The sequence below is a fragment of the Serinus canaria genome, chromosome 6, assembly GCF_022539315.1.
Source record: "Serinus canaria isolate serCan28SL12 chromosome 6, serCan2020, whole genome shotgun sequence".
In the NCBI taxonomy this organism is placed as follows: domain Eukaryota; kingdom Metazoa; phylum Chordata; class Aves; order Passeriformes; family Fringillidae; genus Serinus; species Serinus canaria.
The window spans coordinates 21811784-21834796 of NC_066320.1; the positions used below are offsets into that span (position 1 = coordinate 21811784).

Genomic DNA, 23013 nt, shown 5'->3' on the forward strand with positions numbered 1-23013 from the left:
CATGCCCGAGCTGCTATCAGTGAGAATGAGCGGAAATGTGACTGAAACGGGAGGTGTCTGCCCCGATGTCTGCAGGCCTTCTCCAGCCCTTCCTCGCCAGCTGGGGTTTTCGGCAGCTCTTTGCTAACTTGTTGGCTGGCACCTGCTGCAGCCTCCCTAGCGCTGGCAGGATCGCCTTGCCGGCCTCTCCACAGTCACAGAGAGGTCACCTCAGCCCCGGGGTGCTCCCTGCGGCTAGAGCAGGAGACCGTGTGACCTCAGAGCCCTCCTCTGATCTACTGATACCATCCCACCTTCAGCATTCTCGTGGCCTCTTCCAGGCACGGACACACCTCCAGGCGTGCCATCGGCTGTGCCGTGCCGTGCCGTGCCAGCAGGGTCGCAGCTGCTCCCCCGCAGCAGCTCGCTGTCCCCGGCGGGCCTTACTGCGCTTGCGCGGCAGCGCGAGAAGTAGGGCACGTCTCACGGGAGCCCGCGCGCCCTCCGCTCCCGCGCAGGCGCGCTCCCGCCGGGGCGCTGCGCCGCGAGGCGCAGGCGCACACTGGAGGTAAACATTTCACTCCCCACCCTCCTTCCCCCCTCAGCGCCGCTTCCCTACACAAACCAGAGTGCGCATGCGGCTGTCCCACTGCCGCTTCCCTCTCAGTCCCCGCGCCCCTTCGCGCGTGCGCCGCGGGCGCGCGCTGCCTCGCCGCGCAAGCGCTCTGAGGCCGCCGCTGCCTCGCCCCTCCCGCCGCCGGCCCCTCCGAGCACGCGCAGTGCGCGCCCTCCCGCGCTCCGCGCCTGCGCAGACAGCGCGCGCCGCCCGCCCGCCTCATTCCCTGAGGAGCCTCCCGCGCCCCAGCCCGTTGTTCCCGCTCCACCGGCGCGGTCCCGGCCGCCCGCGTCCCTCGCTCTCTTCCCGCCGAGGCAGACGCTAACCCTGCCTCCGCGGCGGACCCGCGGAGCGAGGCGGCTGCGGGCGAAGCGGCGCGGACCGGTTGGGGCCGGTTCCCCGCGCAGGCGCAGCGCCCCGTAAACAGGAAGCGGCGGCAGCGGCCCCGGAGCGGCGGAGACAAAGGGACTGCGGAGCGGGGACGGCAGGGACCCGGCTCGGCTCGGCCCGGCCCAGCGAGCGGCGGCGCTGGCGGCGGGCGGCAGGATGGTGCAGAAGGAGGGGCAGGCGGCGCTGGAGGAGCCCCAGGGTAGTCCCAATCCAGCCGGGGTGCCCGGCGCCCCCTTAGAGCCGCCGGGCGCCACGGCAGGGCCGGTCCCGGGGGGCGAGGAGACCGACACCGAGACGGAGACCGCGCTGGGCTCCCGCCGCTTCCTCTGTGGAGTCGTCGAAGGTGAGAGCTTTCAGAGGGGGTCTCCGCTGGGAGACAGGGCTGCGGGAGAACGGGGGGTTTGGTATCAGCGGGAGATGGGGGTTAGGCTGGTCCCTGCTGGCTTTGCTTTGCCGTCTCCTCCCCCGCCCGGAGGAGCCCGCTCGGCGGGGAGGTGGCGTGCGGTTCTTGGCCGGGACTCCGCCAGGGTGGGGAGGAGCCGCGGCTCCCGGGCGGGGCTTCTGCCCCCGGGGCTTGTGCTGGAGCGGGTAGCGCCCTTTGATGGCAGCTGTGCGGCGGGGCGAGGGCAGGCCTGGCACCCAGCGCGCCGATGATTCCTCAGAGAGGCTGAGGCGATGCTGGGGCTCGCTTGCTCGTACGTGTCTAAAGGGGGAAGGGGGAGAGAGCAGAGCTACCGCGCGATTGTCTCGGCTGTACGTGCTCTTCCTGCGCTCCAGAGGCTCGCATTCAGTCCTGAGTAGGAAATGGGTGATTCCGTGGACTTCTACTCAATCATTAATATTAAATGCACCTTGTTCTCTACAATATTTTAGCGTATCATTTTAATTGTGGAACAATCCTCTGTCTTTTAGCATAGTTGCACCATTAAAAGCTTTAAATTATTCTTGAAGCTGCAGAATAAAGAGACTTTTTGTAATTCTCAGTAATGCATTTCTGACAGGTCAGTTAAGGTAGGTGGTTGAAAGTCAGCAGGAAAATGGTTTATTCCCAGCATAACAGTTGGTTTAAAATTGTTTATTTCCCATGATCTCAGATTATTTCTGTACCAATAATGATTTTCCAGTAGGAAACAAAATTACTAGCAGATGGAATGGAGAAGGCAGTTTATCAAAATCAGTATCTGCATTGCTTTGCAGACTGTTTTCTCTTTGTATCTTAAAAAAAAAATATTCGGGTTCTGTGAATATAACCGTGAAAGGTGAATTAGTAGGGCTTAAATACAATCATTGTGGAGAAAAACGCCTTTCTTTTGCTAATAGACTTAATTCTGTGAAGGTAAATACCAAATTGAGGGCTTCGGAGACACATAACACTGAAGAAAAACACAGATTGTAACGACATGTTTTCTCATGTTCCTACTGATACCCCTGGAATGTCTCTTGTTCTTCCAGGTTTCTGTTGGAACCACTGAGAATACCATAATAAATTTTCTTGTCATGTTAGTTACATCGTTGGTTGCCTCAGCATATATTTTATTGCAGGTGTTCCTGAGTGTACTGTGCACAAAACAAAGCAAGAAAATGGCCTCTGCCCGAAGAAGCCATCAAACACTGGTTAGGAGTTACCAGTCTAACAATAATATGTGTACAGGGAAGAAAGGAATAGGGTAGTGTTGAGAGAAAAAAAGGCAAACAAAAAACCACCACCAACAAAAAAATAAACTTGTGGTGAAGGAGGTAAATGGTAGGGAGTGAAAACATCTGCCTCATTAGTGACTCAAGGGAATTGTAGAGTTAAGAGAAAAACAGGAATTAACTTCAGAAGTGTAGATAAATACTTTAATATAAAGTAGTTGTTAACACAGACTGAGGTGTGGTGAGGTTAGAGTGCTGAGATGGAGAATTTGCATCTTGGTAGAAAAGGCAGAGGGCAATTGGCCAAACACTGGGTGTGCACTCTAAGAGTGTGAAGAGTGTATGCCACTTACCAAATTTACTGTTTTGCAGAGTAATAAGGTCTAAGAGATTGCTGAATGCACAGCTTTGGTGCACTGCCTCTAGGATGTCCTGACTTCTAGTGATGGAGAGCGTGGTAATGCGATGAGGTATTTTGGCATAATCTGTTGACTTTGTATTAACCTGACACACAGTCCTGAGGGAGTAATACAAAACTAGGTCTATTTTTTTAGTTCGACAGAAAGATCCAAGAATTGTACTTGGCTGGTGACAGTAGGAACCTAAGAAATGTGGTGACAGATGGAAAAGTATTGCTGCAGATTAGCCAGTTCTGTTCAGCCTTATTTAATTAGTTTTTGATAACTGAATTTCTTTTTTCTTTTTTTTTTTTTAATAGTAGGCTGTGCTCTGCTTTAGGCTTGTAGGTGTGAAGCAGTAGTATTATATGTAAAGCTTAAGTGTTGTGAACAAGTTATGAGGCATAGGGGATATTCTTTAGGTTTCACAGGATTTCATTTCTTTTGTGAGTTCCTGAGCTTCATCAGTGCAGCATCAGTCAGAGTCTGGAAACTATAGTGAAAATAAGAAATTCCTTCTGGGTGAAGTAAACTGGGAGGTTTTCAGGCCTCCCAGCTCTTTCTTGTTGTTCCCTGTTTCACTGGGCAGTTGTGGGAAGTAGTTGCTCAGTTTTGCCACATTGTGGTGCCAGGCAGTTTGAGATCACTCTTAGAGAGAATATTTCTTAAAACTTGAGCCTCTTGTTTTAAGCTTCTTAAAAGAGCATTGTACACTTAGCATGTAACTGAAATATAATATATAAAAAATGTCTTCAGTTGTACCAGTGTGGAGTTCTTGAAGGTAGAAGGGTGGTTGTGTCCTCAATGAGACAATATTTACAGATTTACAATGGTGAATAGCTTTGGAAATGAAGATACTGTTTACCTTTTGAACTGGTGTTCTACAGAGGCTTGTGAGCTTTGTGTATTAGTAGTGTCATTCATCACTGAGTGGCCATGCCGTTTGAAAAGAAGAGCTTATTGAATTTCATGTTATTTTAGTCTCTGGTCTTTGGACTGCAAGCTGAAGCTTTGTTTTGAAGTGCCCACTTGTGGTTGAACTGTTTGCACATAGATCTAAGCGAGTTGGCTTGACTAAGAGGGCATTGAGAGTGCTTTTTTAAAGTATTGTTTCCAGAATGGAAAGATTGGATTTAAAGCCTGAAGCAGGTGCAATTTCCATGGAATTGTATGACTTTCAATACACTCTAAAATCACTTGGGTAGATGCTTTTATATATGATTATTCAGACATAATACTAACTTGTAAAATGTGGAAATGGTAAAGTAGGATATCAGTTTGCAACTTAATTTTGACAAAGATCCTGTTAAACAGAATAAAAGAAATTTAGTCCTAAGCATTTTGTTGACTCACTTGCACATTTTTTTTAATTACACATCATCTTTTGCAGTATGCATTTATATATTCTGCTTATATAAATCCTCGTCTGTACCACCAGTTAAGCATTTTTGAGCTGCTAAATATTTTCAAGTCTTTTCAGTGTTCACCTTAAAGTCAAATCTATTTTGTAGGTATCTGGTGTGGTAGTTTAATTAGGTTATAACTGTTCAGTCTGCTGCTATAAAAATGCTGACTTGACTTGTCAAGGGCATATGCTCAGGAACACAGTTTGCATTCTGAAAATTAATTGCTTCCGTGGCCAAAATTATAAGACCTTAGATCATAAGAAATAAAACAAGTTATAATTGCATTTTAAATTTAGATCACTTTAGGTTATTACACTTTCCTCATGCTAACTATTTTTCTTTCCCTTTCTGCTTTGAGAAGCTTTTTGACAAATGTAGCAAAAGAGGAAGAAAATGGTGCGTTGTAATACAAAGTTTCATGAAGCAGGCATAATCTAACTGGATAATTCTAATCTTGTTGCCCATAGGATTTTATGGAAGACCTTGGGTGATGGAGCAGAGGAAAGAACTTTTTAGAAGGCAAGTCATGTTTCCTCCTACTGCAGCACATTCCATTGGAATGTAATCATAAACTTCCACTTTAGTCTGGAAAGAATTATTGTTCTAACCTAGAGAAACTTTCTGCCTGATATCTATAGTCTTGGGATTTGCATTCACCTTTTTATCTTGCATATACCAAATTTGTCTGATATAATTTGTGCTTTAAGTTATTGTGGCTTTATAGTATAACAAAACGTTCGGTGGAGAAAAAAAAATCTGATTGAGTAAAAGAATAACATGATGTAAAACAGAATTCCTGAATTTTTAGGCTATTGGAAGGCTTTTTTCCTGTGTTTTTAGGCTTCAGAAGTGGGGACTGAATACATACCTGTATGCTCCAAAGGATGACTACAAGCACAGGATGTTTTGGCGAGAAATGTACTCTGTGGAGGAAGCAGGTAATTGCCTTTATTTCTCCTCTGTGTTTTCTATAAGTAGATTTTTGAATGAATTGGTTATTGCTATGTATACTTCTGTGTGTTTAATCACAGTAGCCATTCCCAAAGGTGACTGAAAACCTCTTTTTAATACTCTGCAGGTGTGTTTATGGGAGCTTTGGAACAAGCATGGATTTACTTCTTTTAACTATAACTGCAGATGATTTCTGAAACTGCTTTTAATGCTTTGTCTTACAGGATTTATTTTTTGTCATAGGAAAGGTTGCTTAGACTTATTCCTCTGGCTCTTGAATATCTTTTGAATGGTTTTTTTTGAAGTAGAAATTATTTGCTTTAGAAAAGGAAAAAAAAGATTGAGCAAATACCATGTCCTTTTATGCGATTCATTAAGTCCTTGTCTTAATGAAAAGAGTACCTGTTAGAAAAACAGCTCCTGACCAATTAGTCAGAACATAAAAGATCTGTTCAAGCTAGTGTGAGTTGTTTTATCCACTTCTAGTGTTTATGGAATTTATGATGCTTTATTAGACTGAAGGAATTATAGTTTTCCTTGGGTTAGGGGAACAATTAGACTCTCTTGAAATAAAATAATCCTTCTTGGAGGCCTCTTTGGATCAATGCAGAAAAATAAAGGGTACTGCAAGGTAATATATAATAACAGCAAAAATTTTTAAATATGCCAAAAAGAATTTTCTTTATTCATTCTATAAAAGATTCAATTGCAAGTTTGTTTCTAAAGGAAACTACTTCTGCACATGGAATAGTAACATGGTGATGTTCCACCCCACTTTTTCATGTGCCCAAGCTTCAGTCATATGAGTGGTGTGTGAACTTCTGTCACATGGAGTGATATTGCTGCAATAAATTTTTAGTATGTGTGGAAAAAGTGAGTAATAATTCTAGAACTGTTGATGTATGTATGTTCTGTGGAAACAGACTATATCCATATTTGTCTCACAGCATTAAGATAAAGAAAACCTTTTAAATATTTATAAAAATTTTAACATGCAAAATGAGAATACAAGGACAGTTGTTGTATTTCTTTTGGCATAATTGCTGAAAAATCTTCCAAATAATTTGGTGTTCTTTGCTGTGTTAGTTTCAATAAATTCCAGAAATTCTTTTTTCTAATTATGATTGAAGAGGTATCTGCAGCTTTATAATACACTTATGATGCCTGAGAAATTTTTGAGTCCTTCTGAAATATTGTAATTTAATTTCCAGAGCAGCTAATGACTCTAATATCAGCTGCACGAGAACATGAAATAGAATTCATCTATGCAATCTCACCTGGACTTGACATCACTTTCTCCAATCCTAAAGAGGTATCCACATTGAAACGTAAGCTGGACCAGGTAAGGATGACACAAACTTAGCACAGTTCCAGTGCTGCTTAATTTGGAATCTCCAGTTCCATGCTCACTCTTGCAGCTTTTCACCAGCTTCTTGAACCTTTTTGTCACTGGTGTTAGTTTGGGGGGGTCTCTGAATTATTCCAATGGATGTGTTCAAGTTGCATTGCAAAAGTAGCCAGTGATAACTTTGATTTTTGAAAAAATTCTCGTATTGGATGCTGAAGGCTGTTTTTGTCTTCAGAGCATTTTGGAATCTTGAAGCCAAGATGCGCTGCTAAAGCAAGAACTCTACCCCACAGTAAATGCCTTTTATGTGCATGTCATGTTGCAGACCTGACATGCACATCTTCTTTGTTCTCCTGACTCCTTTCCTTTGTCCAAGAACTGTTACAGAATTAGCTTTTTCCCCAGCTGTCTATCCTGTGATATCAGCTTTAGATGGTTAAAACTGGAACAGATTGCAGGTCTTTAAAGATCTAATCTTTGAGAGAAGCAGAGCTATTTGTCAGAGACAGGCATTCATTGTGAATAGAACTATATCCCTGTAGCTGTCTCTAAGGTTAGATCTAAAAATCCGACAGTTTGATTAAAAGAATCAATAATAATTTAACAAATTAAACATTTTACTCTTGTCTCTTTTATTAGGTTTCTCAATTTGGCTGCAGATCTTTTGCACTGCTGTTTGATGATATTGATCACAACATGTGTGCAGCAGACAAAGAAGTTTTCAGTTCTTTTGCTCATGCTCAAGTGTCAATCACAAATGAAATTTATCAATATCTAGGAGAACCAGACACATTCCTTTTCTGTCCTACAGGTAAAACAAACAGAAAATTTTCATTGGGCCTTAAAAGAGGGGGACTGTTACCTTACTGTTTGAAAACCTGGTTTAACATTTAATAACTGCCTAAAGGAGTATTTTGGGGTTGATTGAAGAAATTGATTTGAAAAGAAAAGTTTGGTTATTCAGATGTATGCAGAGATTTTTCCAAATTTATAAATCTCCGAAAGGCTCAATGCAAGCAAATATGGCAGCTTGATAGAACAGTTCAAGAAGTTTGAGTTGAGAATTAGGCTAATGGAAAATTTATTTTTTCCTAACTTGAACTGAAATCTTTGCTTCTTGAATTAGCAGGTTGTTAGTTTCTAAGAATTTTTTTAAGTAGAGGTAGTCGGTGCTTATGGCTGTCACTGGTTCCTATTTTTAATAAGATTGCTAACTTCATTAGTCACCAAGTTGCTTTTTAAATCAAAAATTATTTTTAGTTTATGCTCTTACACTGTAGTACTGTAGTTCTGTTGCAGACCTTAACTTTAGAGACATATGTTCCAGTGTTACAGTTTTTAGGTATTTGCAGTTTATAATGAGTGTTGGGGTTTTCTCATTCTCTTGGATACTGTCTGCTCTAAAATGGCCTTGTACTTACGGACTCAATTAATTATTTTCCTAATTTTGACATTTGAGCCATTTAAAACGATTCTCTACCATTTGTTTCTGATACTTATGCTGAATGTCATTCAAAATGTCCTTTTTATTTGTACTTTAGACTTCTGGGCCTTACCTGATTAATTTTATAAATGCTTTTAATTTCCAAGGGTGGTATTCTCTCAATTTGTTTGTGGCACAATTGGGTATGTTGTCACACCTGTGCATCCTTCTAATGACAGTGACATTCTCTTTTCCTGTGCAGAGTACTGTGGAACTTTCTGTTATCCAAATGTTGCCCAGTCCCCATATTTACGGACTGTAGGAGAAAAACTGCTCCCTGGAATTGAAGTGTTATGGACAGGTTTGTTTCTTTTGTGTTATGGACAGTTTGTTTCTTTTATTTTGTTGGTGTTAAGTATTTTCTTGTAAATATTTAGTAGACTGTCCAGCTACTTGGGGGTTGAATCTTCAAGTGTACACAAAGCCCTCTGATCATCCTATTTCCTGCTTAGGTCCGAAAGTTGTATCCAAAGACATTCCGGTAGAATCCATTGAAGAAGTTTCTAAGATCATCAGGAGAGCCCCAGTTATCTGGGATAACATTCATGCTAATGATTATGATCAAAAGAGGCTTTTTCTTGGGCCTTACAAGGGTCGGTCAACTGAACTCATCCCTCGACTAAAGGGTGTTCTGACCAATCCAAACTGTGAATTTGAAGCCAATTACGTTGCCATTCACACGCTTGCGACCTGGTACAAGTCTAACATGAATGGAGTGAGAAAAGATGTGGTGATGAGTAAGTACATGTAACTGTTTGCTGGATCTATGCTTAACCATATAAGTCCTACCAGTTCTGTGTTTTTAATGATTTTCTCTCTTCCTCACCAATTTTTTCTTCTTATGATCACCTAGCCTTTTCTGTCCCATAAGTAAATGGCAGTTGCCTGAAAGATAATGATTTTGCTTTACTGACTTCCTGGGGCATATCTGTAGCACATGGTATCAAAGAATTTCTTAGTCTGGAGAGGTTTCTGTGGTTATGTAATTAACGCTCTTGGAAAGCAAGTTTAATGCCCAAGTTTGAAATGTGTCCATGGATATGATTTCATTGGAATAGAAGCAGTTCAGATCAGAAGACACTCTGAATGCCAGAATGTCTGGTTTCTGTGTTGACATTGGTGGTGACCATAATTTTCTTTTTTTTCTAATTGTAATCTAGTAACTTGTCCTTTTTGTCAAGTAGGCTCCTGAGTTTCTGAATGCCTTGTCTGACATCTATTTTTGCTATTTAGAATTAAAGTAACATGATATCTTTTAAAATTTGTCTCTCTAGCTGATACTGAAGACAGCACAGTTTCAATCCAGATTAAATTGGAAAATGAGGGGAGTGATGAAGATATTGAAACAGATGTTCTCTACAGCCCACAAATGGCCCTGAAGTTGGCCTTAACGGAATGGTTACAGGAATTTGGAGTACCTCAGCAGTACAGCAGTGAGTATGATTTGGTATCATTCAGGGGCTGGTAGAAAAATGGTGTTAGATGTTTAGTATATGTGTTTAGATTGAAGATATTCTACAGATCCTGGCAATTCATACACTTCAGCTGGAAATATTTTCTGCCTTAATAACTGGGGAACCTTAATTAAAAAGTAAGAATGCTTGATGTTCTGCAGTGTGCTTGTAATGCTCTGACTGATCAGCAGAAGCAATCTTGATGTATTAGCTTTGGGCATTTCTGATAGAAACCAGGAAAGGGTCTGGATCTTGCTAAGCCCAGTTCTTACTAAGCTTCAGTGGAACCTGAGAGAATGGGAAATACAGTGGGGATTTTTTTTTTTTTCAAATTGAAAAAATTTGAAAAAATTGTTAGGTTGTTGTAAAAACTAGTTCTGGTCCTGAAGACTCTGTGTTCTTCCAGGTGTTTTAAGATAGTTTTACTTTCCTGAGGTTGTCTGCATAAATCAGCAGAGTTCCTTCCAGCACTGTACACCTTTTTTGTACCAGTGGGACCTTGGGATATATCTTTAGTCTAACGACCTTGGTCAGGGAGGGTGGGTTAGAGCATGTTGTCCAAGATTGCATCTGGTAAGGTTTTGAATGTCTCAATTTTCCCCAGGTTAAAGACAGTTTTGAATTTGAAATATTTAAGCATCAGCTTATCACATTAAGCTTTTATTATGAACTGTCCCTTATATTCAAATACAACTTTACCAAGTCAGTTGACGCAGAGGGAAAAACAGGTACTTGGAGAGCTTTTTATTCTGATGACATAGTTAAAAATATATGTTGAATAATTTTCCTAACTTTTTCTTCATCCTATTGCTTACCAGTTATATGAAAAGGAAACTTGCAAAATTCGAAGTCAGTAGTTAGAGTTACATTGAGAGAAGTGAACAGGCAAAGTACCAGAAGGAAGCTGTGCTGGTGGCATGCTGTGGTAACAAAATCATCCACCATTTGCAGGAGTTGCTGATTTGAAAGTTAGTTAGCAGACACTGAAAACTAAATTTGTTTATTCTTATTCTCAGGTAGGCAAGTGGCCCACAGTGGTGCTAAAACCTCTGTAGGGGATGTGGGACCACTGGTGGCACCATCCTCTTTAAATGCAGCAACAGTGGTTACCACTGTGTACCAGGAGCCCATCATGAGTCAGGGTGCGGCGCTGAGTGGTGACTCACCAGCCTTGGCCAAGGAGGAGGAGAAGAAGCAATCTGATGAGGAACCAATGGACATGGTGGTGGAAAAACAAGATGATGCAGACAAGAATGCAAACCAAATACTGACAGATATTGCCGAAGCCAAGATGGCAGAGGAGCTGAAGCCAATGGATACAGATAAGGAGAGTATAGTTGAGTCAAAGTCTCCAGAGATGTCTATGCAGGAAGACTCTGGTAGTGACATTGCACCTATGCAGACTGATGAGCAAATTAACAAAGAACATTTTGTGCCTGGGCCGAATGAAAAGCCTCTTTACACAGTAGAACCAGTGACTTTAGAGGATTTACAGCTTCTTGCTGACTTGTTTTACCTTCCTTATGAACATGGACCCAAAGGTGCACAGATGCTGAGGGAATTCCAGTGGCTTAGAGCAAACAGCAGTGTTGTCAGCGTAAATTGCAAAGGAAAGGATGCTGAAAAAGTGAGTGCAAATCTCGTTTTTCTCCTTTTATGTCAAAATTTTCAAGCAATTTTATCTGTTGTCTGTAATAGAGACTGGTGTTCTACTTAGTAGGACCTGATGGGTAGTGTATAATGAACCTCAGGTCACAGTAGTTTTCGTTCCTCCAGTGGAATCTACTGTTTTAAGCCCTGTAGTGCCACGTAGCTATGAAGACAGTCTAGTATCTGCATTTGACAAGTGTTCCCTGTTCTGGCCTCACTTCTAACAGCCATAGAGACTATATGTGAGTCATGTGTGGTGTGGTAGTCCATCCTGGCAAAATGAAGTAGTGAATTGTGTAGTCTTTCACTGTATTTAGAGTACCACTCCTCTCTAGGAGCCTGTGTTTGATCTTGTGGCTCTTTCTCATAGATAGAAGAATGGCGTAACCGAGCAGCCAAGTTTGAAGAGATGTGCAGCTTGGTGATGGGCATGTTCACCCGCCTCTCCAATTGTGCCAACAGGACAATCCTTTATGACATGTACTCCTACGTCTGGGATATCAAGAGTATTATGTCAATGGTGAAATCTTTTGTGCAGTGGTTAGGTAGGTGCATTGGGAGCCATTATAATCCCAGAGAGATTGTTTTTTATGTGTGTTTTTAATTAGCCCACGGGGAAAACTGAAGCATTAGGTGAATGTGTTTTCTTGGACAGGGGGTCTAGTTTGACCCTGTTTTAAAGATTTTCCTGTCTTGCTATTTGAAGCAACGCTTGCAGTGAGTTTGCTTTGCTATTAAAAGTGAAGTCTGCTGGATGCTTAAGATTGGAGGCCTTGATTTTCTTCTTGGGCTAATGAAAATTGAATCTCATCTGACACGTAAGTGTTGACTTTAACTTACTCTTGACTGAATGCACACTGGACTATGCCATGTAACTCCTTGGATGCCCCGCTGTATGATTGGAAATGACACTACGAAATGTGATCACCTCAGCCATCTGCTGTTTGCTCTGTCTTGATAACATTATTGCTGTCTTCAACAGACCTTTCAATGGGCCTGGCCATGAGGAAGCTGATCCTCCCAGCCCCTGTGCGCATGCGAGCTTTAGCATAAGGCTATTCTGGTGCAAAATAATTTCCTTTAAACACTTTCCAAATTGATGATTTTTTAAAACTTTTTTTAATCTATATTTTAATTTTTGGTAGTGGATGGAAATTGTGGAGCTCTCTGGACAGATTTAGTCTGAGACTTAAAATGATCTTGAAACAGTAGTTTTTTGGGGTTTTTTTTAATGTGTGACACTTCTTTGTTTTGTTTTGTTGTTATTTTTCCTGAAAGATTTTTGGGAGATCCTAAGTTGGCAGATAGCACCAGCATGGCCTGGGTAATTCTAGTCACTTCATTTCACTTTCAGGTTTCAATCCAACTGTAAGGAATATGGTGTAGAATTGCTTGACATACACAGCAGACAGCAAAGCTGATGGTCTCAAATCACACTTTCTGTAGCTGTCACAAACCTCACAGTGGCTAACCATTACACAACCTTGGTCTAATCCTAGTGTTTGGATTATCTTTAAATTATATTCTTAAATACTGACAGATTTAAACAGGGACAGAGAAGACCTATTAAATCATCGACTTGGTCTATGCCCAACAAATTCTTGTGTTTTGTGCTTATTAAATATCTGATCCCTAAAGTCATAGTTGATAAAGAAGAGAGCTTTTAAGACTGCCTTCTGGAAAGCACAGAGAAGAAAAACTAGTGGGGGAGGAAAACTCAGCAGCATTGTAGTACGTTAACATTTCTCGAACAACTTCATGCTTTTTTAAAAGCCTTCATTTGTGCATTTTTAAGTGTAACACATCTCCTCCAACTTTACTATCCTTGCTGTGTGTTGATGTTTAGCTGGACAGAATGCTCTCTTCTTGATAACTTAATCTGCTTACAACTCTAGGCCAAAGCTCTATAAAGGGAACAGTGGTTTTGTAGTCTTTGAAAACATCAAGGGCCCAATGCAGACTGCATTTCAGAATTATCAGACTATGTACTAAATTCAGCTGAAATTGTTTTCAGTGTCCCTGTAAAGTTAGGTTCAAATCTCTAAGTGCATCAAATATTTGGAGTGGTTCACAGCAGCAGCCAACTCAGTAAACACCAACTCTGATAACTTTGGCACTGTTCTGTTCCAGTACTCACACTGGTATGAGATAGTTGAAAAATTAAGGGTTTTTCACATGTACAGTTTAATACTCTTATACTAACAGTGCTTTTGTGAGAGGGGCCATTTTTGTCTTCAGCTTGTGTTTTATCACTCTGTAAATACAGAGTAAAGGTCTTTGATAAAATACCTCATTATACAAAGTCAAGTACATTACAAATCCAAACAAGTTAGTTTTCACAGTGGTGTGCTCAATGGTCCACTGGACGTTCACTTTTTTCACCTCTCCTCCCAAGTCCAGCTAGCATTCAGTCCCTTAATTTAGTGTGGCTGTACAGTACTATGGATTACTAATGACTTCTATTGTCTTCTTCCCCATTGTGTACAGATGGGAGAATCCTCAGCACAAGTTTCTACTGCTATTGGATGGACAGCGCCAGATGTTCACAGCGCGTCGTCATTAATTAATTAAAATGGAAAGGTTTTGTCTGTGAGGCAGCTCAGATAGATTAGATGTACAGCAGGCATGAACTGAAGTCACATTTGCGCAGCGACTAAGGCATTAACTATGTTTTTCATTTATACAGCTCTTCATTCACACAGCTCTTTACTGTAATAATTGGAAGTGCTAGTTAAGTTGTAGTCTCAAAGGACAGACAGATACTGTCTTCCAAGTTTTTGACTAAATCTCTTGGGAAGGATATCTTCTTATGTGAGAATTCTAAAATGTGGGAGTGAGCCAAATTTGGGTTCTGGTGTTTGAATTGTTTCTGAAATTTACCATACTTAGGGTAGTTTGTATTGAACCTATATTCCTAAACTCGCATAAATGTCAAACTTGGCACACTTTGGGACTCTCTGACTAGCACAACATACTTGTCTGTACTGATCTGAGACTGTTACTTGAACAGGAGGTAGATTGCTGTCCACAAAAGGAAGAGAGTATTTGCGCTGCTTCTCTTGTCAGAAAACTAGGCGGGTAGTTGAGATCTCCACTCCAGATACCACTTGCCTTTTTTTGTCTCTCCAGACCTGTCATTTATGTTACTTGGTGAAGGCTGCAGTGCCTTGCTGGCAGAATGGTGTTAACAATCAAACAGCCAGTGGAAGCTTCTTTTCTAAAGCAGGTGCAAGCTAAAGCTAAGCACTGCAGTGGGCCTGCTGCTGCTGGTTGAGCAGGGTCCCTGGTGCATTCAGTATGCTTGTAGAAATAAAAATCAAGATACTAAAAGCAAAGCTAGTAGTGGCTACCAAGGTGTATTAGTTAAATTGTAAGTTAATTCTAGTTAACACTACTTAGCTTTTTAATACGCCAACAGTATTGTGAAGGTGTGGCCTGGGTTATGTAAATCTTGCAAGAATGCTGTTTCATACAGCTGTCCTGGCTGCCTGATCGGTTCCAGACTGTTTACATATATTGCTAGTCCTAGTTTTCTGACAAGATTAGAAACAATCAGTACTAAAATGTGACTTCAGAAAGGTCCATTTTTTTTTTTCAGGGGCTGTGATAATGGCATTTGTTTGACGTAAAATTTATAGTAGTAGCTATTGAGCCACGTAGCTTCCAAGATGTCGGATTTTCATAGATTAAATGAATGTTTCTGACACAAATACCCAAAACAAAAAAATGTACAAAATGTGTGGGAAGTCTGCATAGTTCTGTGTGGCACCATTCTTGTGCCTTCTGGTCTAGAATGAAGTGTGTAGCTGAATTGTCTCACCTGTCTTTTACAGGTAATGAAAAAATTTGAAATGCCTCAGTTGGTGCGCAAGCACAAGAGCTTTATAAATGATACATTATTACAGCCCCTCCCCTTCCCCAAGCCCTGGATTCTAGCTCAGTTAGAGAGCTTTTTCCACAAGTGTATGTTAGCTTTTTGGACATGTAAGACACCCAGGAAATCCCCCTTCTCGTAACGTTCTCCGCTTGGATCTGATCTCAACAGGGTGTCGTAGTCAATCTTCAGCACAGTTCTTAAGTGGAGACCAAGAACCCTGGGCCTTTAGAGGTGGTCTAGCAGGAGAGTTCCAGGTATCAATATGACTTCACAACTGAATGACATTTTCTTTGTTTTATGAGAAACCTTTTGTTGCACATCAGAGGTCTGGAAGGATTGGTCTGCCGAAGGCTTTCTGGTCCAAAGCCCATTAGCCTTACAGCTTGGTTTAAAATAATTTTCCTCCCCTTTCTACAGTAATTTCTCAAGGAGATGCTGCCTGTCCCACGCGCATGCGAAGCGCAGCGGCTTTAGTTGTACATTTCACATTGTTTCTTTGCAGGTCGCACAGCATTTTTACCTGCGCCCGCAGTTGCACAATGCGCGCATGCTTGTCTGCCAATGGGAATTCCATGAGCAAAAGGGATCGTCGTCCAAATTTCGGTTCCTCTGGAAATAATGCTGTAATGTGCTTTACTGCGAGGAATTCAATTGGCCAATATTCCTAGATCACTGTTTGTACCATGTGCAGATTTGTTCATGGATTTTTCAGGCGCTATACTTTTCCCCCCTCACAGGTGCTCTGCGCGCAGCAAATTGAATCAGCGCATTGCTTTTGGGATAAAGCGTCTCCTCTGGCCAGTTAACCCTCTTCAGACCAAACCTTTCCTCCTGACATTCTGTGTTCTTAGTGTAGATATGATTGGTAAAAAGTTTTTAAAGCAGTTAAGATTAACAGACTCTAAATGTGCTGTTTCAATTGCATATTTTAGAACACCAATTGGATATTTTCTATTCAAATAAGGTCGTTGCATTTGTAAAGCATACCAACCCCACCTTCTTTTGGGGTAGCAAGTAGCAAATGTTATTTTGGGAGTCTGCAGTGCACACCCAAGAGTGATGGGTTTTGTTGTTCATACAGTTATATTAAATATTTTGTTTTCACAGCGTTTGCTGCCTATTGATGGGGCAAATGACCTCTTTTTTCAACCACCTCCATTAACACCCACTTCCAAAGTGTACACCATACGACCCTACTTCCCTAAAGATGAGGTAACTGCTTTTGACACTTGTCACTTTTGCTGTTAGTGATGCACTTTCTTTAGTGGCAGCAGTGATTACTGCTGAGTCTCCTCTTCCCTAATGAAGCAGGTGTCCTGGTATCTTGCACAAGGCACAAATGCCAACTCACAGGAGAAATGAGGTTAAGTGATATGGCTCTGGTTCAGCAATATGCTGTGCAACGCTTCGTGTACACCCACAGCTTGATTCCCAGCCTCCCACCCCCTCACCCTTTTAAATCTGTGAGTGCCTTCCTTATTTATGAAAGACAAGTTAAATTTGTCCAGCTGGTAAAAGAATTCTTACAGCAGGGAAACATCCAGTGAATTAACCTTAGAAGGTGGGTGTGTATGCCTGTGTCAGTCAGTGGTTATTGTGGTACCTGCTGGTATTTGCAGAGCTGTATAGTTAGAACATTGATACTGCATCTCAAAACGGAGCTGAAAAATGGGATCATGGTTCAGCCATTCATACCATTTTAGTTACAGTTGGAAGCTTTTTGATCCGACTTTGAAAGAAAGTTTTCGAGTCTGCTTTGGAGTGTTTGATACTTCAAAATCAGGAAAATTTCATTAGTAATTTTTATTAGTTTTTTTTTACTTTTTCTGTTTTCTGAATGGATTAGTAGGGTAGTTAACTCTTTATGGATGCAGTTTAAACAATGTAGGGATTAATGCATCTTGAAATCTTGTGTTGGTAGGTCGATTGAGATTCAGGAGTTTCTAGGTTGAGTTTGCAGTATTTCAAACGAGTCTTTACTTTGAAGCCAGTCAAACATACGAGGCTGACACATGAGGACTCCTTTTCCTGCCAGTTCTAGGCCAGCTCTATCCTGTGCTTTTCTCATGAGCAGTAAAACAGCCTTTTCCAAACCTTTGTGCAGGACTTCATCTAAGCTGACTTGTTATTTTGTAGAAAATGGAATTGATATTTCTAAACCACCTTAGCAAAGGTGCAGCTAAGCATGCAGTCATAAACTATTTCTTCTGAGGAGTTACCCTTTAACTAAAGGAAGAAAGTGTCAAATGCAAAGCATTTTTGTTTTTAAAAAGAGGTGAAATTTCTTATTTAAAATGTGACTAATTCAAATTTGCTCTTTCAAAGAGATCCAGGTGAAAGCCTTTTAATATGCAGGATGTACCTGTCCTTTGCCATACTGGAGCATCAGAGGTTTTGTGAAGGGACTTTGTAGCAATGGTGGTGATCTTCACTGAGTGTTTAGGTATCTAATCCTCAGTATTAATCTCGTGCTGTTACAAGAGCAGGACGTTTCCCTCCAGCCTTTCCTTCTCAGCCATTCAACTTAACTCCAATGTTTTTGAAGGCAACTTTGAGTTCCTTTCAGGGAAGAGGTGGAGGGAATGCCATCCTTTTGCATAGATGGATACATTTGATCTCTGGTGACAGTGCAGTTGTTAATGACATACTCTCTTTTGAATGTGACTGCTAAGTTGAAATAATCTCTTTTCTCCTCTTAGGCATCTGTATATAAGATCTGCAGAGAAATGTATGCTGATGGAGCTGATCAACCCTTCCATAGTTTACCAGATTTAATTGGAGACAAGTATGTATTAGGAACAAGTGTCCTGCAGAGGTGGTTCTGAAGGATGAAGTGCTGATAGTGTACTTAATTATAATTTTTAGAATTGTGTGTGGGAAGAATACAAAGAACATTTGAAGTAGATAAAATAATTTACTCTCAGGAAAATGGGATTTTGGTTTCTTAATGAGACTGTTGACACTTATGTCTCAGCTCATGTGCTGGTTGCCTGTGGTGAGCTGTTAGAAAATAAATTTAGCTGAAACCTCTGTATTATGAAAGGTGTGTATCACAGTATCTTATTTCAGATTTTGTGAAAGTATATCATGAGAGTGTCCATAGTCTGTAGTTATCCTCTGGTATTTTTTCTGACCTATTGTAGTTCTTAAAATAGAATTGGGAGGTCTTTGAGGTGCAGTCTCCCAGCCAAGTGCCTCAAGTTTTTTCTGAAGTACATGTACAAACTTTTTCAAAGGATAAGCAATGATAGATGAAGTTTAAAAAAAATGGGGCATTAAAAATGAGCTCTAAAATGAGCTACATTGAGTGGATTTTTTTTTTTTGGCTTGGGTGTTTAATTTAGATAGAATTTTATAGAGAGTCTGCTCTGAGTGACAGAAAGACAGTTAAGAAAGGATGTGTAACTGGTATCAAACAATATCCAAAGGCAATTATGAAAGCAAGGAAATAATGGCAGCAAAGCAGCTAAGAGCAAAAGCTGAAGGGCCATGTGTATGGAATGAAACTGTGGAATCCTGAGGTGCAGATGTTGCTCATAGCTGAGTTTTGACATCTGATCAGTCAGTTAGTGCTTTGTTGGAACTAATTCTGTGACTGGAGGACTCACTTTTTTTTATTGACTGTGGAATCTCCTCTGTGGAGCCTGAAGGGCATACTGGGTCAAACAGACCTTCTTTTGACTGAATTTGCGCTTTTTTCCTGCAGGTTGGTTGGAGGTCTGCTCACCCTCAGCCTGGATTACTGCTTTGTCTTAGAAGATGAGGATGGCATATGTGGCTATGCTTTGGGAACAGTTGATGTAACTCCCTTCATTAAGAAATGCAAAATGTCTTGGATCCCTTTCATGCAAGAAAAATATACTAAACCAAATAGTGACAAGGAGCTGTCTGAAGCAGAGGTTGGTATAACCTGTGAGGTCAGAACTGTATGCTGAAGTCTTTCCAAAGTGGGTCTTTGTTTTTTTGAGCTCACATGAAATTCAGTTTTTTTCACCTTTCTGAAGACGTTGAGCATGTATTAAAAAATCTGATCTATCAGAAGGAGACAGTAAAATTATTCATTGCCAGTCAGATACAGCTATGTGCTGTACTACACCCATGAGGTGTACTTGAGTAGTAATCCATGCAGTAAATGTAAAGCACCTTCATCTGGAGGAAATTACATTTTGAAAGTAAAGTATTGCTCCTGCTTTGTTCTACTGCAAATTGTAGTATTAGTTTCCCCATGCTGCAGGTAGAGCACTGAAAGTCTTACCAGTTTAAGTAGGGAAAACAAATTCAAGAGTACTTGGTTTTGGTGTGAAAATCAATGACCTGTTTGTGGAGTGTGACAGCTGTAAATGGTGCAAGGCAGCCTAAAACCACCCAGTAAAAAGGCAAAGAAACAAGAGTATTTGTGGGCAAACTGCTGGTTATGTGTTGGCTTATGTTTTCTTTCACTTGAAGTATGGGTCACTGAGAAGGAGCTTTGCATGCCTCCTTTGATGCTCTGAGAAGCTTTTCTAGCCAGTAGTAGATAGAATACAGGCAGCAATTCAGCAGATGAGGAACTAAGTAGCCATCAAGAGGTATAGCTGAAAAGCCTGCTGGTTTGGAGGTACACTCCATGAGCAAAGCAGTCTCCCCTGATGGAGATCAATGAAAATGAAAAGCTGGATAATTATTAAATACCTGTTTCTAATATTCTTTTCAGAAAATAATGCTAAGCTTCCATGAAGAACAAGAAGTATTGCCAGAATCATTCCTTGCTAACTTCCCATCTTTGATAAAGATTGATATCCACAAAAAAGTGACAGATCCAAGTGTGGCCAAAAGTATGATGGCCTGCCTGCTCTCTTCTCTAAAGGCTAATGGTAAGTTTCTTGCACTTAGAATTCCTTGTTCCCTAACCACATGTCATTCCTAGGGTGCAAGGCAAAGTTGGGAAGATTTGGGTAAATAATTACAAAAGCTTTTAAACAGTTAACTTCTGCTGCTGCCTTGAAAAAGGGAGCTTTTCATTTTAGCCATTATCCTGCAAATTAGAAGATAGGCAGGACAGAGGGAACAATTTGGCACTGAGAGCACACATCTTTACATCTTGAACACTGCACAAAAGTCTATATTTTTCCTGCTGGCATTGGTAATGATGCTTTTTTTAGTTTGGCTGTGTGCACTGGTGGGGTAATTACTAAACCTTCAGTATGGGAAGTGCTTGGCTGCCTGCCCTGACTGTGCACCTCACACTCGCACTTCCTTTGTACTTAGTGCCCTCATGCAATGCTGCTTTTGGAGCCAACATCAGATACTTTGGTGTGCAGTGAAAGGTGTGCAGAGGGTTTGTTCAGACTGATGGATGCCTGCAGTGTGTAGTCCCGTTAGGGGATGGTCAGCTGTGCTGCCAGAAATCTGGATTCCTGGGCACTATGCTCCATGTGGAATTGGATCACTGATTTACCTCATAAAATTGGTGGGAACTCTAGTAATATTTGATGTCTTCTCCTACAGTATTTTGTTTCTTTTCTTTCTTCTTCAGGCTCCCGTGGGGCTTTTTGTGAAGTGAGACCAGATGATAAAAGAATCTTGGAATTTTACAGCAAGCTGGGTTGTTTTGAAATTGCTAAAATGGAAGGATTTCCAAAGGATGTTGTTATCCTTGGAAGAAGCCTTTGAAGTGCTTGACAGTGAACTGTTCCAGTACTGTAGACCCTTAACAGCTGGGCAGGTAGTGGTGGGGATCTTCATATGGTCTAACTGCACAAAGCCAGCAATAAGCCAGCTTGGTAAAAGGGGCTATGCGAAAATCACCCATCACACATTCAGACTGTAATTTGTTGGAAGGGGATAATGCTGCTGAAAACATTGTTAAACAAAGAGAAACCCTGTCCTCTCCTGGTCCTGTGTGAAGTGCCAAGGAATCTTGCATGGGCTATAGCTTCTCAGAGGAATCCCCCTCAGTCGGTGCTGTGGTTGACGACAGTTCTCTGCATTCAAGTGTCAACTGAAAATTGGTCTCTGGCAGAATGCCTATAAAGATGCAGGTTTTGTTCTCTATCATAGAGCAGGATGTGCAATTGGAAGTTGCAGAAATGGGAGGGGTTGCTTGTGTCAATCAGCATTTTTAAAGATAAGTAGTTACAGTTCTATTTTTTACTACCCTTATGCTTGTTGATAAAGCAATGACCGGTTGTCACTTCTAATGACCATTGGTTCAAGCTTTTTGTTTTGTTAGGGACAAATGTGCAGTGGTCTGTGGCAGAAGTCACTCAGTGACAAACTTGTAAATCTCAGTGTATATAAACTTAGATGTATGCTGACTAACTTTTTGTTTACTGGTTTTTGTAACTTTTTCTTTTGAAAAGTGAAATGGTATAGATCCAAGATGGCACTTTTGAAAAACCTAAAACCACAATTGAGAACAAGTCTGTCCTCAGCATTGACCTTTCTTACTGTGCCTCATATCCAGGGCTAGGTACTGACCATCTTAGGAAAGGGGAGCAGATCCCAACTGACCCTTCCTTCAGATAGCAGTTTGTCACTGCTTGAGGGTATCATTCTCCTGGGACTGAAACAGCAATTCACAGGATGCTTTGCTGAACCCATTAATTTTGGTAATGTTCACATGGGATTATGGATGAAAGATGGTGAGTGGGAGAGAGAGCTGGCCCACAGCTGGGATTTGTCCTTGGAAGAGTCACCATGTTTCAAAGCCTGTTCGTACTAGTTTGATTAAATCAGGGTCTTCAAGTCCTGCACATTTGTATCAAATAACTTTTCTATAAGAAATGCCACAATAAGCACATTTTTACACATCATTTAAATGGTTATCTACTTTTAAATGTTCCAAGAGTTTAATGTTTTTACCCAGGATGGACATGCTTGGTGATGGGATGGAGCTGGTGTCATATGGAACCTGGTATTCAGGTGGTTGGATCATTTAATGGAAATGATATTTTGCAGTAGTCTCAGTGTCCCAGACAGGTGATTGGACAATGATATGCACTTTGCAGTACTTTGTTTCTTCCACCTGCTGCCATAAGCTGTCTATATCTTATGTTTAAATTTTCCTGGGTTTTTTTCAGTGGTGCACAAAGGAAGCTTGGTTGCTCTTCCAAGCCTCCAGCTGCATAGAAGTTGATTTGCAACCTGTAATGAATGGCATTAAGATTGCAGTAATGCTCTCTGCAACCTGTAAGGAGATGCTGTGTTTGGCCTTCTGGTGCAGTCATGTGCAAGATGTTTCTTTCTTTCTTTTTTTTTTTTTTTTTTTTTTCTGCAGAATGTGAATGATTTTTAATGCGGTAGCGAAGTATTTAAGTTGAAACAAGTTCATTTCATTTTTAGAGAGAGGTATGGGGTTGTGCTGTGGGATTTCATTGAGTCCAAGCTGAATGCCACTAGTTTTTATACAGCTTTGAGTGCATGTTGAGTAGCTGATAACCTTGATTTACCAGGTGGGAGAGTTTTGTTTCTTCATGGATACCAGACTCGACTTACTTCATCTGGATGCATAACATTACAGCATAGGATGCTTGTGGCCTTATTTCTTGGCTTTTAAGGAGTTGCCACATTTTCTCTTCCTATGAATTTGTTATTATTATAGAAGTTAATTGTCTAAGCCTATGGAATGTCAGGCCAATACCATCATTCTAGGATTGTAAAGTGATATGTTGACATATCTTTCATGGTTATGAATTTTCATTAAGGTTGGAATGCCACTTTCATTAATCTGTTTTAGATCAACAGTATCTGTAGCAGAAAAAGACCTGTAAAACTGTATTTGAAGACCATGCGAGAAATAGAATAAAAATTGAGAAGTGAATGTAAATAAATGTCTATTTTGTGTA

General features: G+C 41.1%; 1 protein-coding gene across 1 annotated transcript; it reads left to right on the top strand.

Annotated features, from left to right (window-relative positions):
• Nucleotides 1-794: 794 nt before the first annotated feature.
• Nucleotides 795-23013, top strand: OGA (O-GlcNAcase). The gene is made up of 16 exons (XM_030241053.2): nucleotides 795-1328; nucleotides 4892-4943; nucleotides 5265-5362; nucleotides 6587-6717; nucleotides 7363-7534; nucleotides 8409-8507; nucleotides 8659-8943; nucleotides 9481-9639; nucleotides 10677-11287; nucleotides 11681-11855; nucleotides 15356-15441; nucleotides 16295-16399; nucleotides 17887-17972; nucleotides 18894-19086; nucleotides 19881-20040; nucleotides 20703-23013. The coding sequence occupies exons 1-16, from the start codon at nucleotides 1142-1144 to the stop codon at nucleotides 20837-20839; spliced, it is 2736 nt and encodes a 911-aa protein (XP_030096913.1). The 5' UTR covers nucleotides 795-1141; the 3' UTR covers nucleotides 20840-23013.

Excerpts from the sequence above, each read along its gene's own strand:
- OGA (XM_030241053.2), top strand. The coding sequence starts at position 1,142 with ATGGTGCAGAAGGAGGGGCAGGCGGCGCTGGAGGAGCCCCAGGGTAGT. Across the intron at positions 8,508-8,658 it reads AATTGAAGTGTTATGGACAG|GTCCGAAAGTTGTATCCAAA; the intron begins GTTTGTTTCTTT and ends TTTCCTGCTTAG. Across the intron at positions 8,944-9,480 it reads GAGAAAAGATGTGGTGATGA|CTGATACTGAAGACAGCACA; the intron begins GTAAGTACATGT and ends TTGTCTCTCTAG.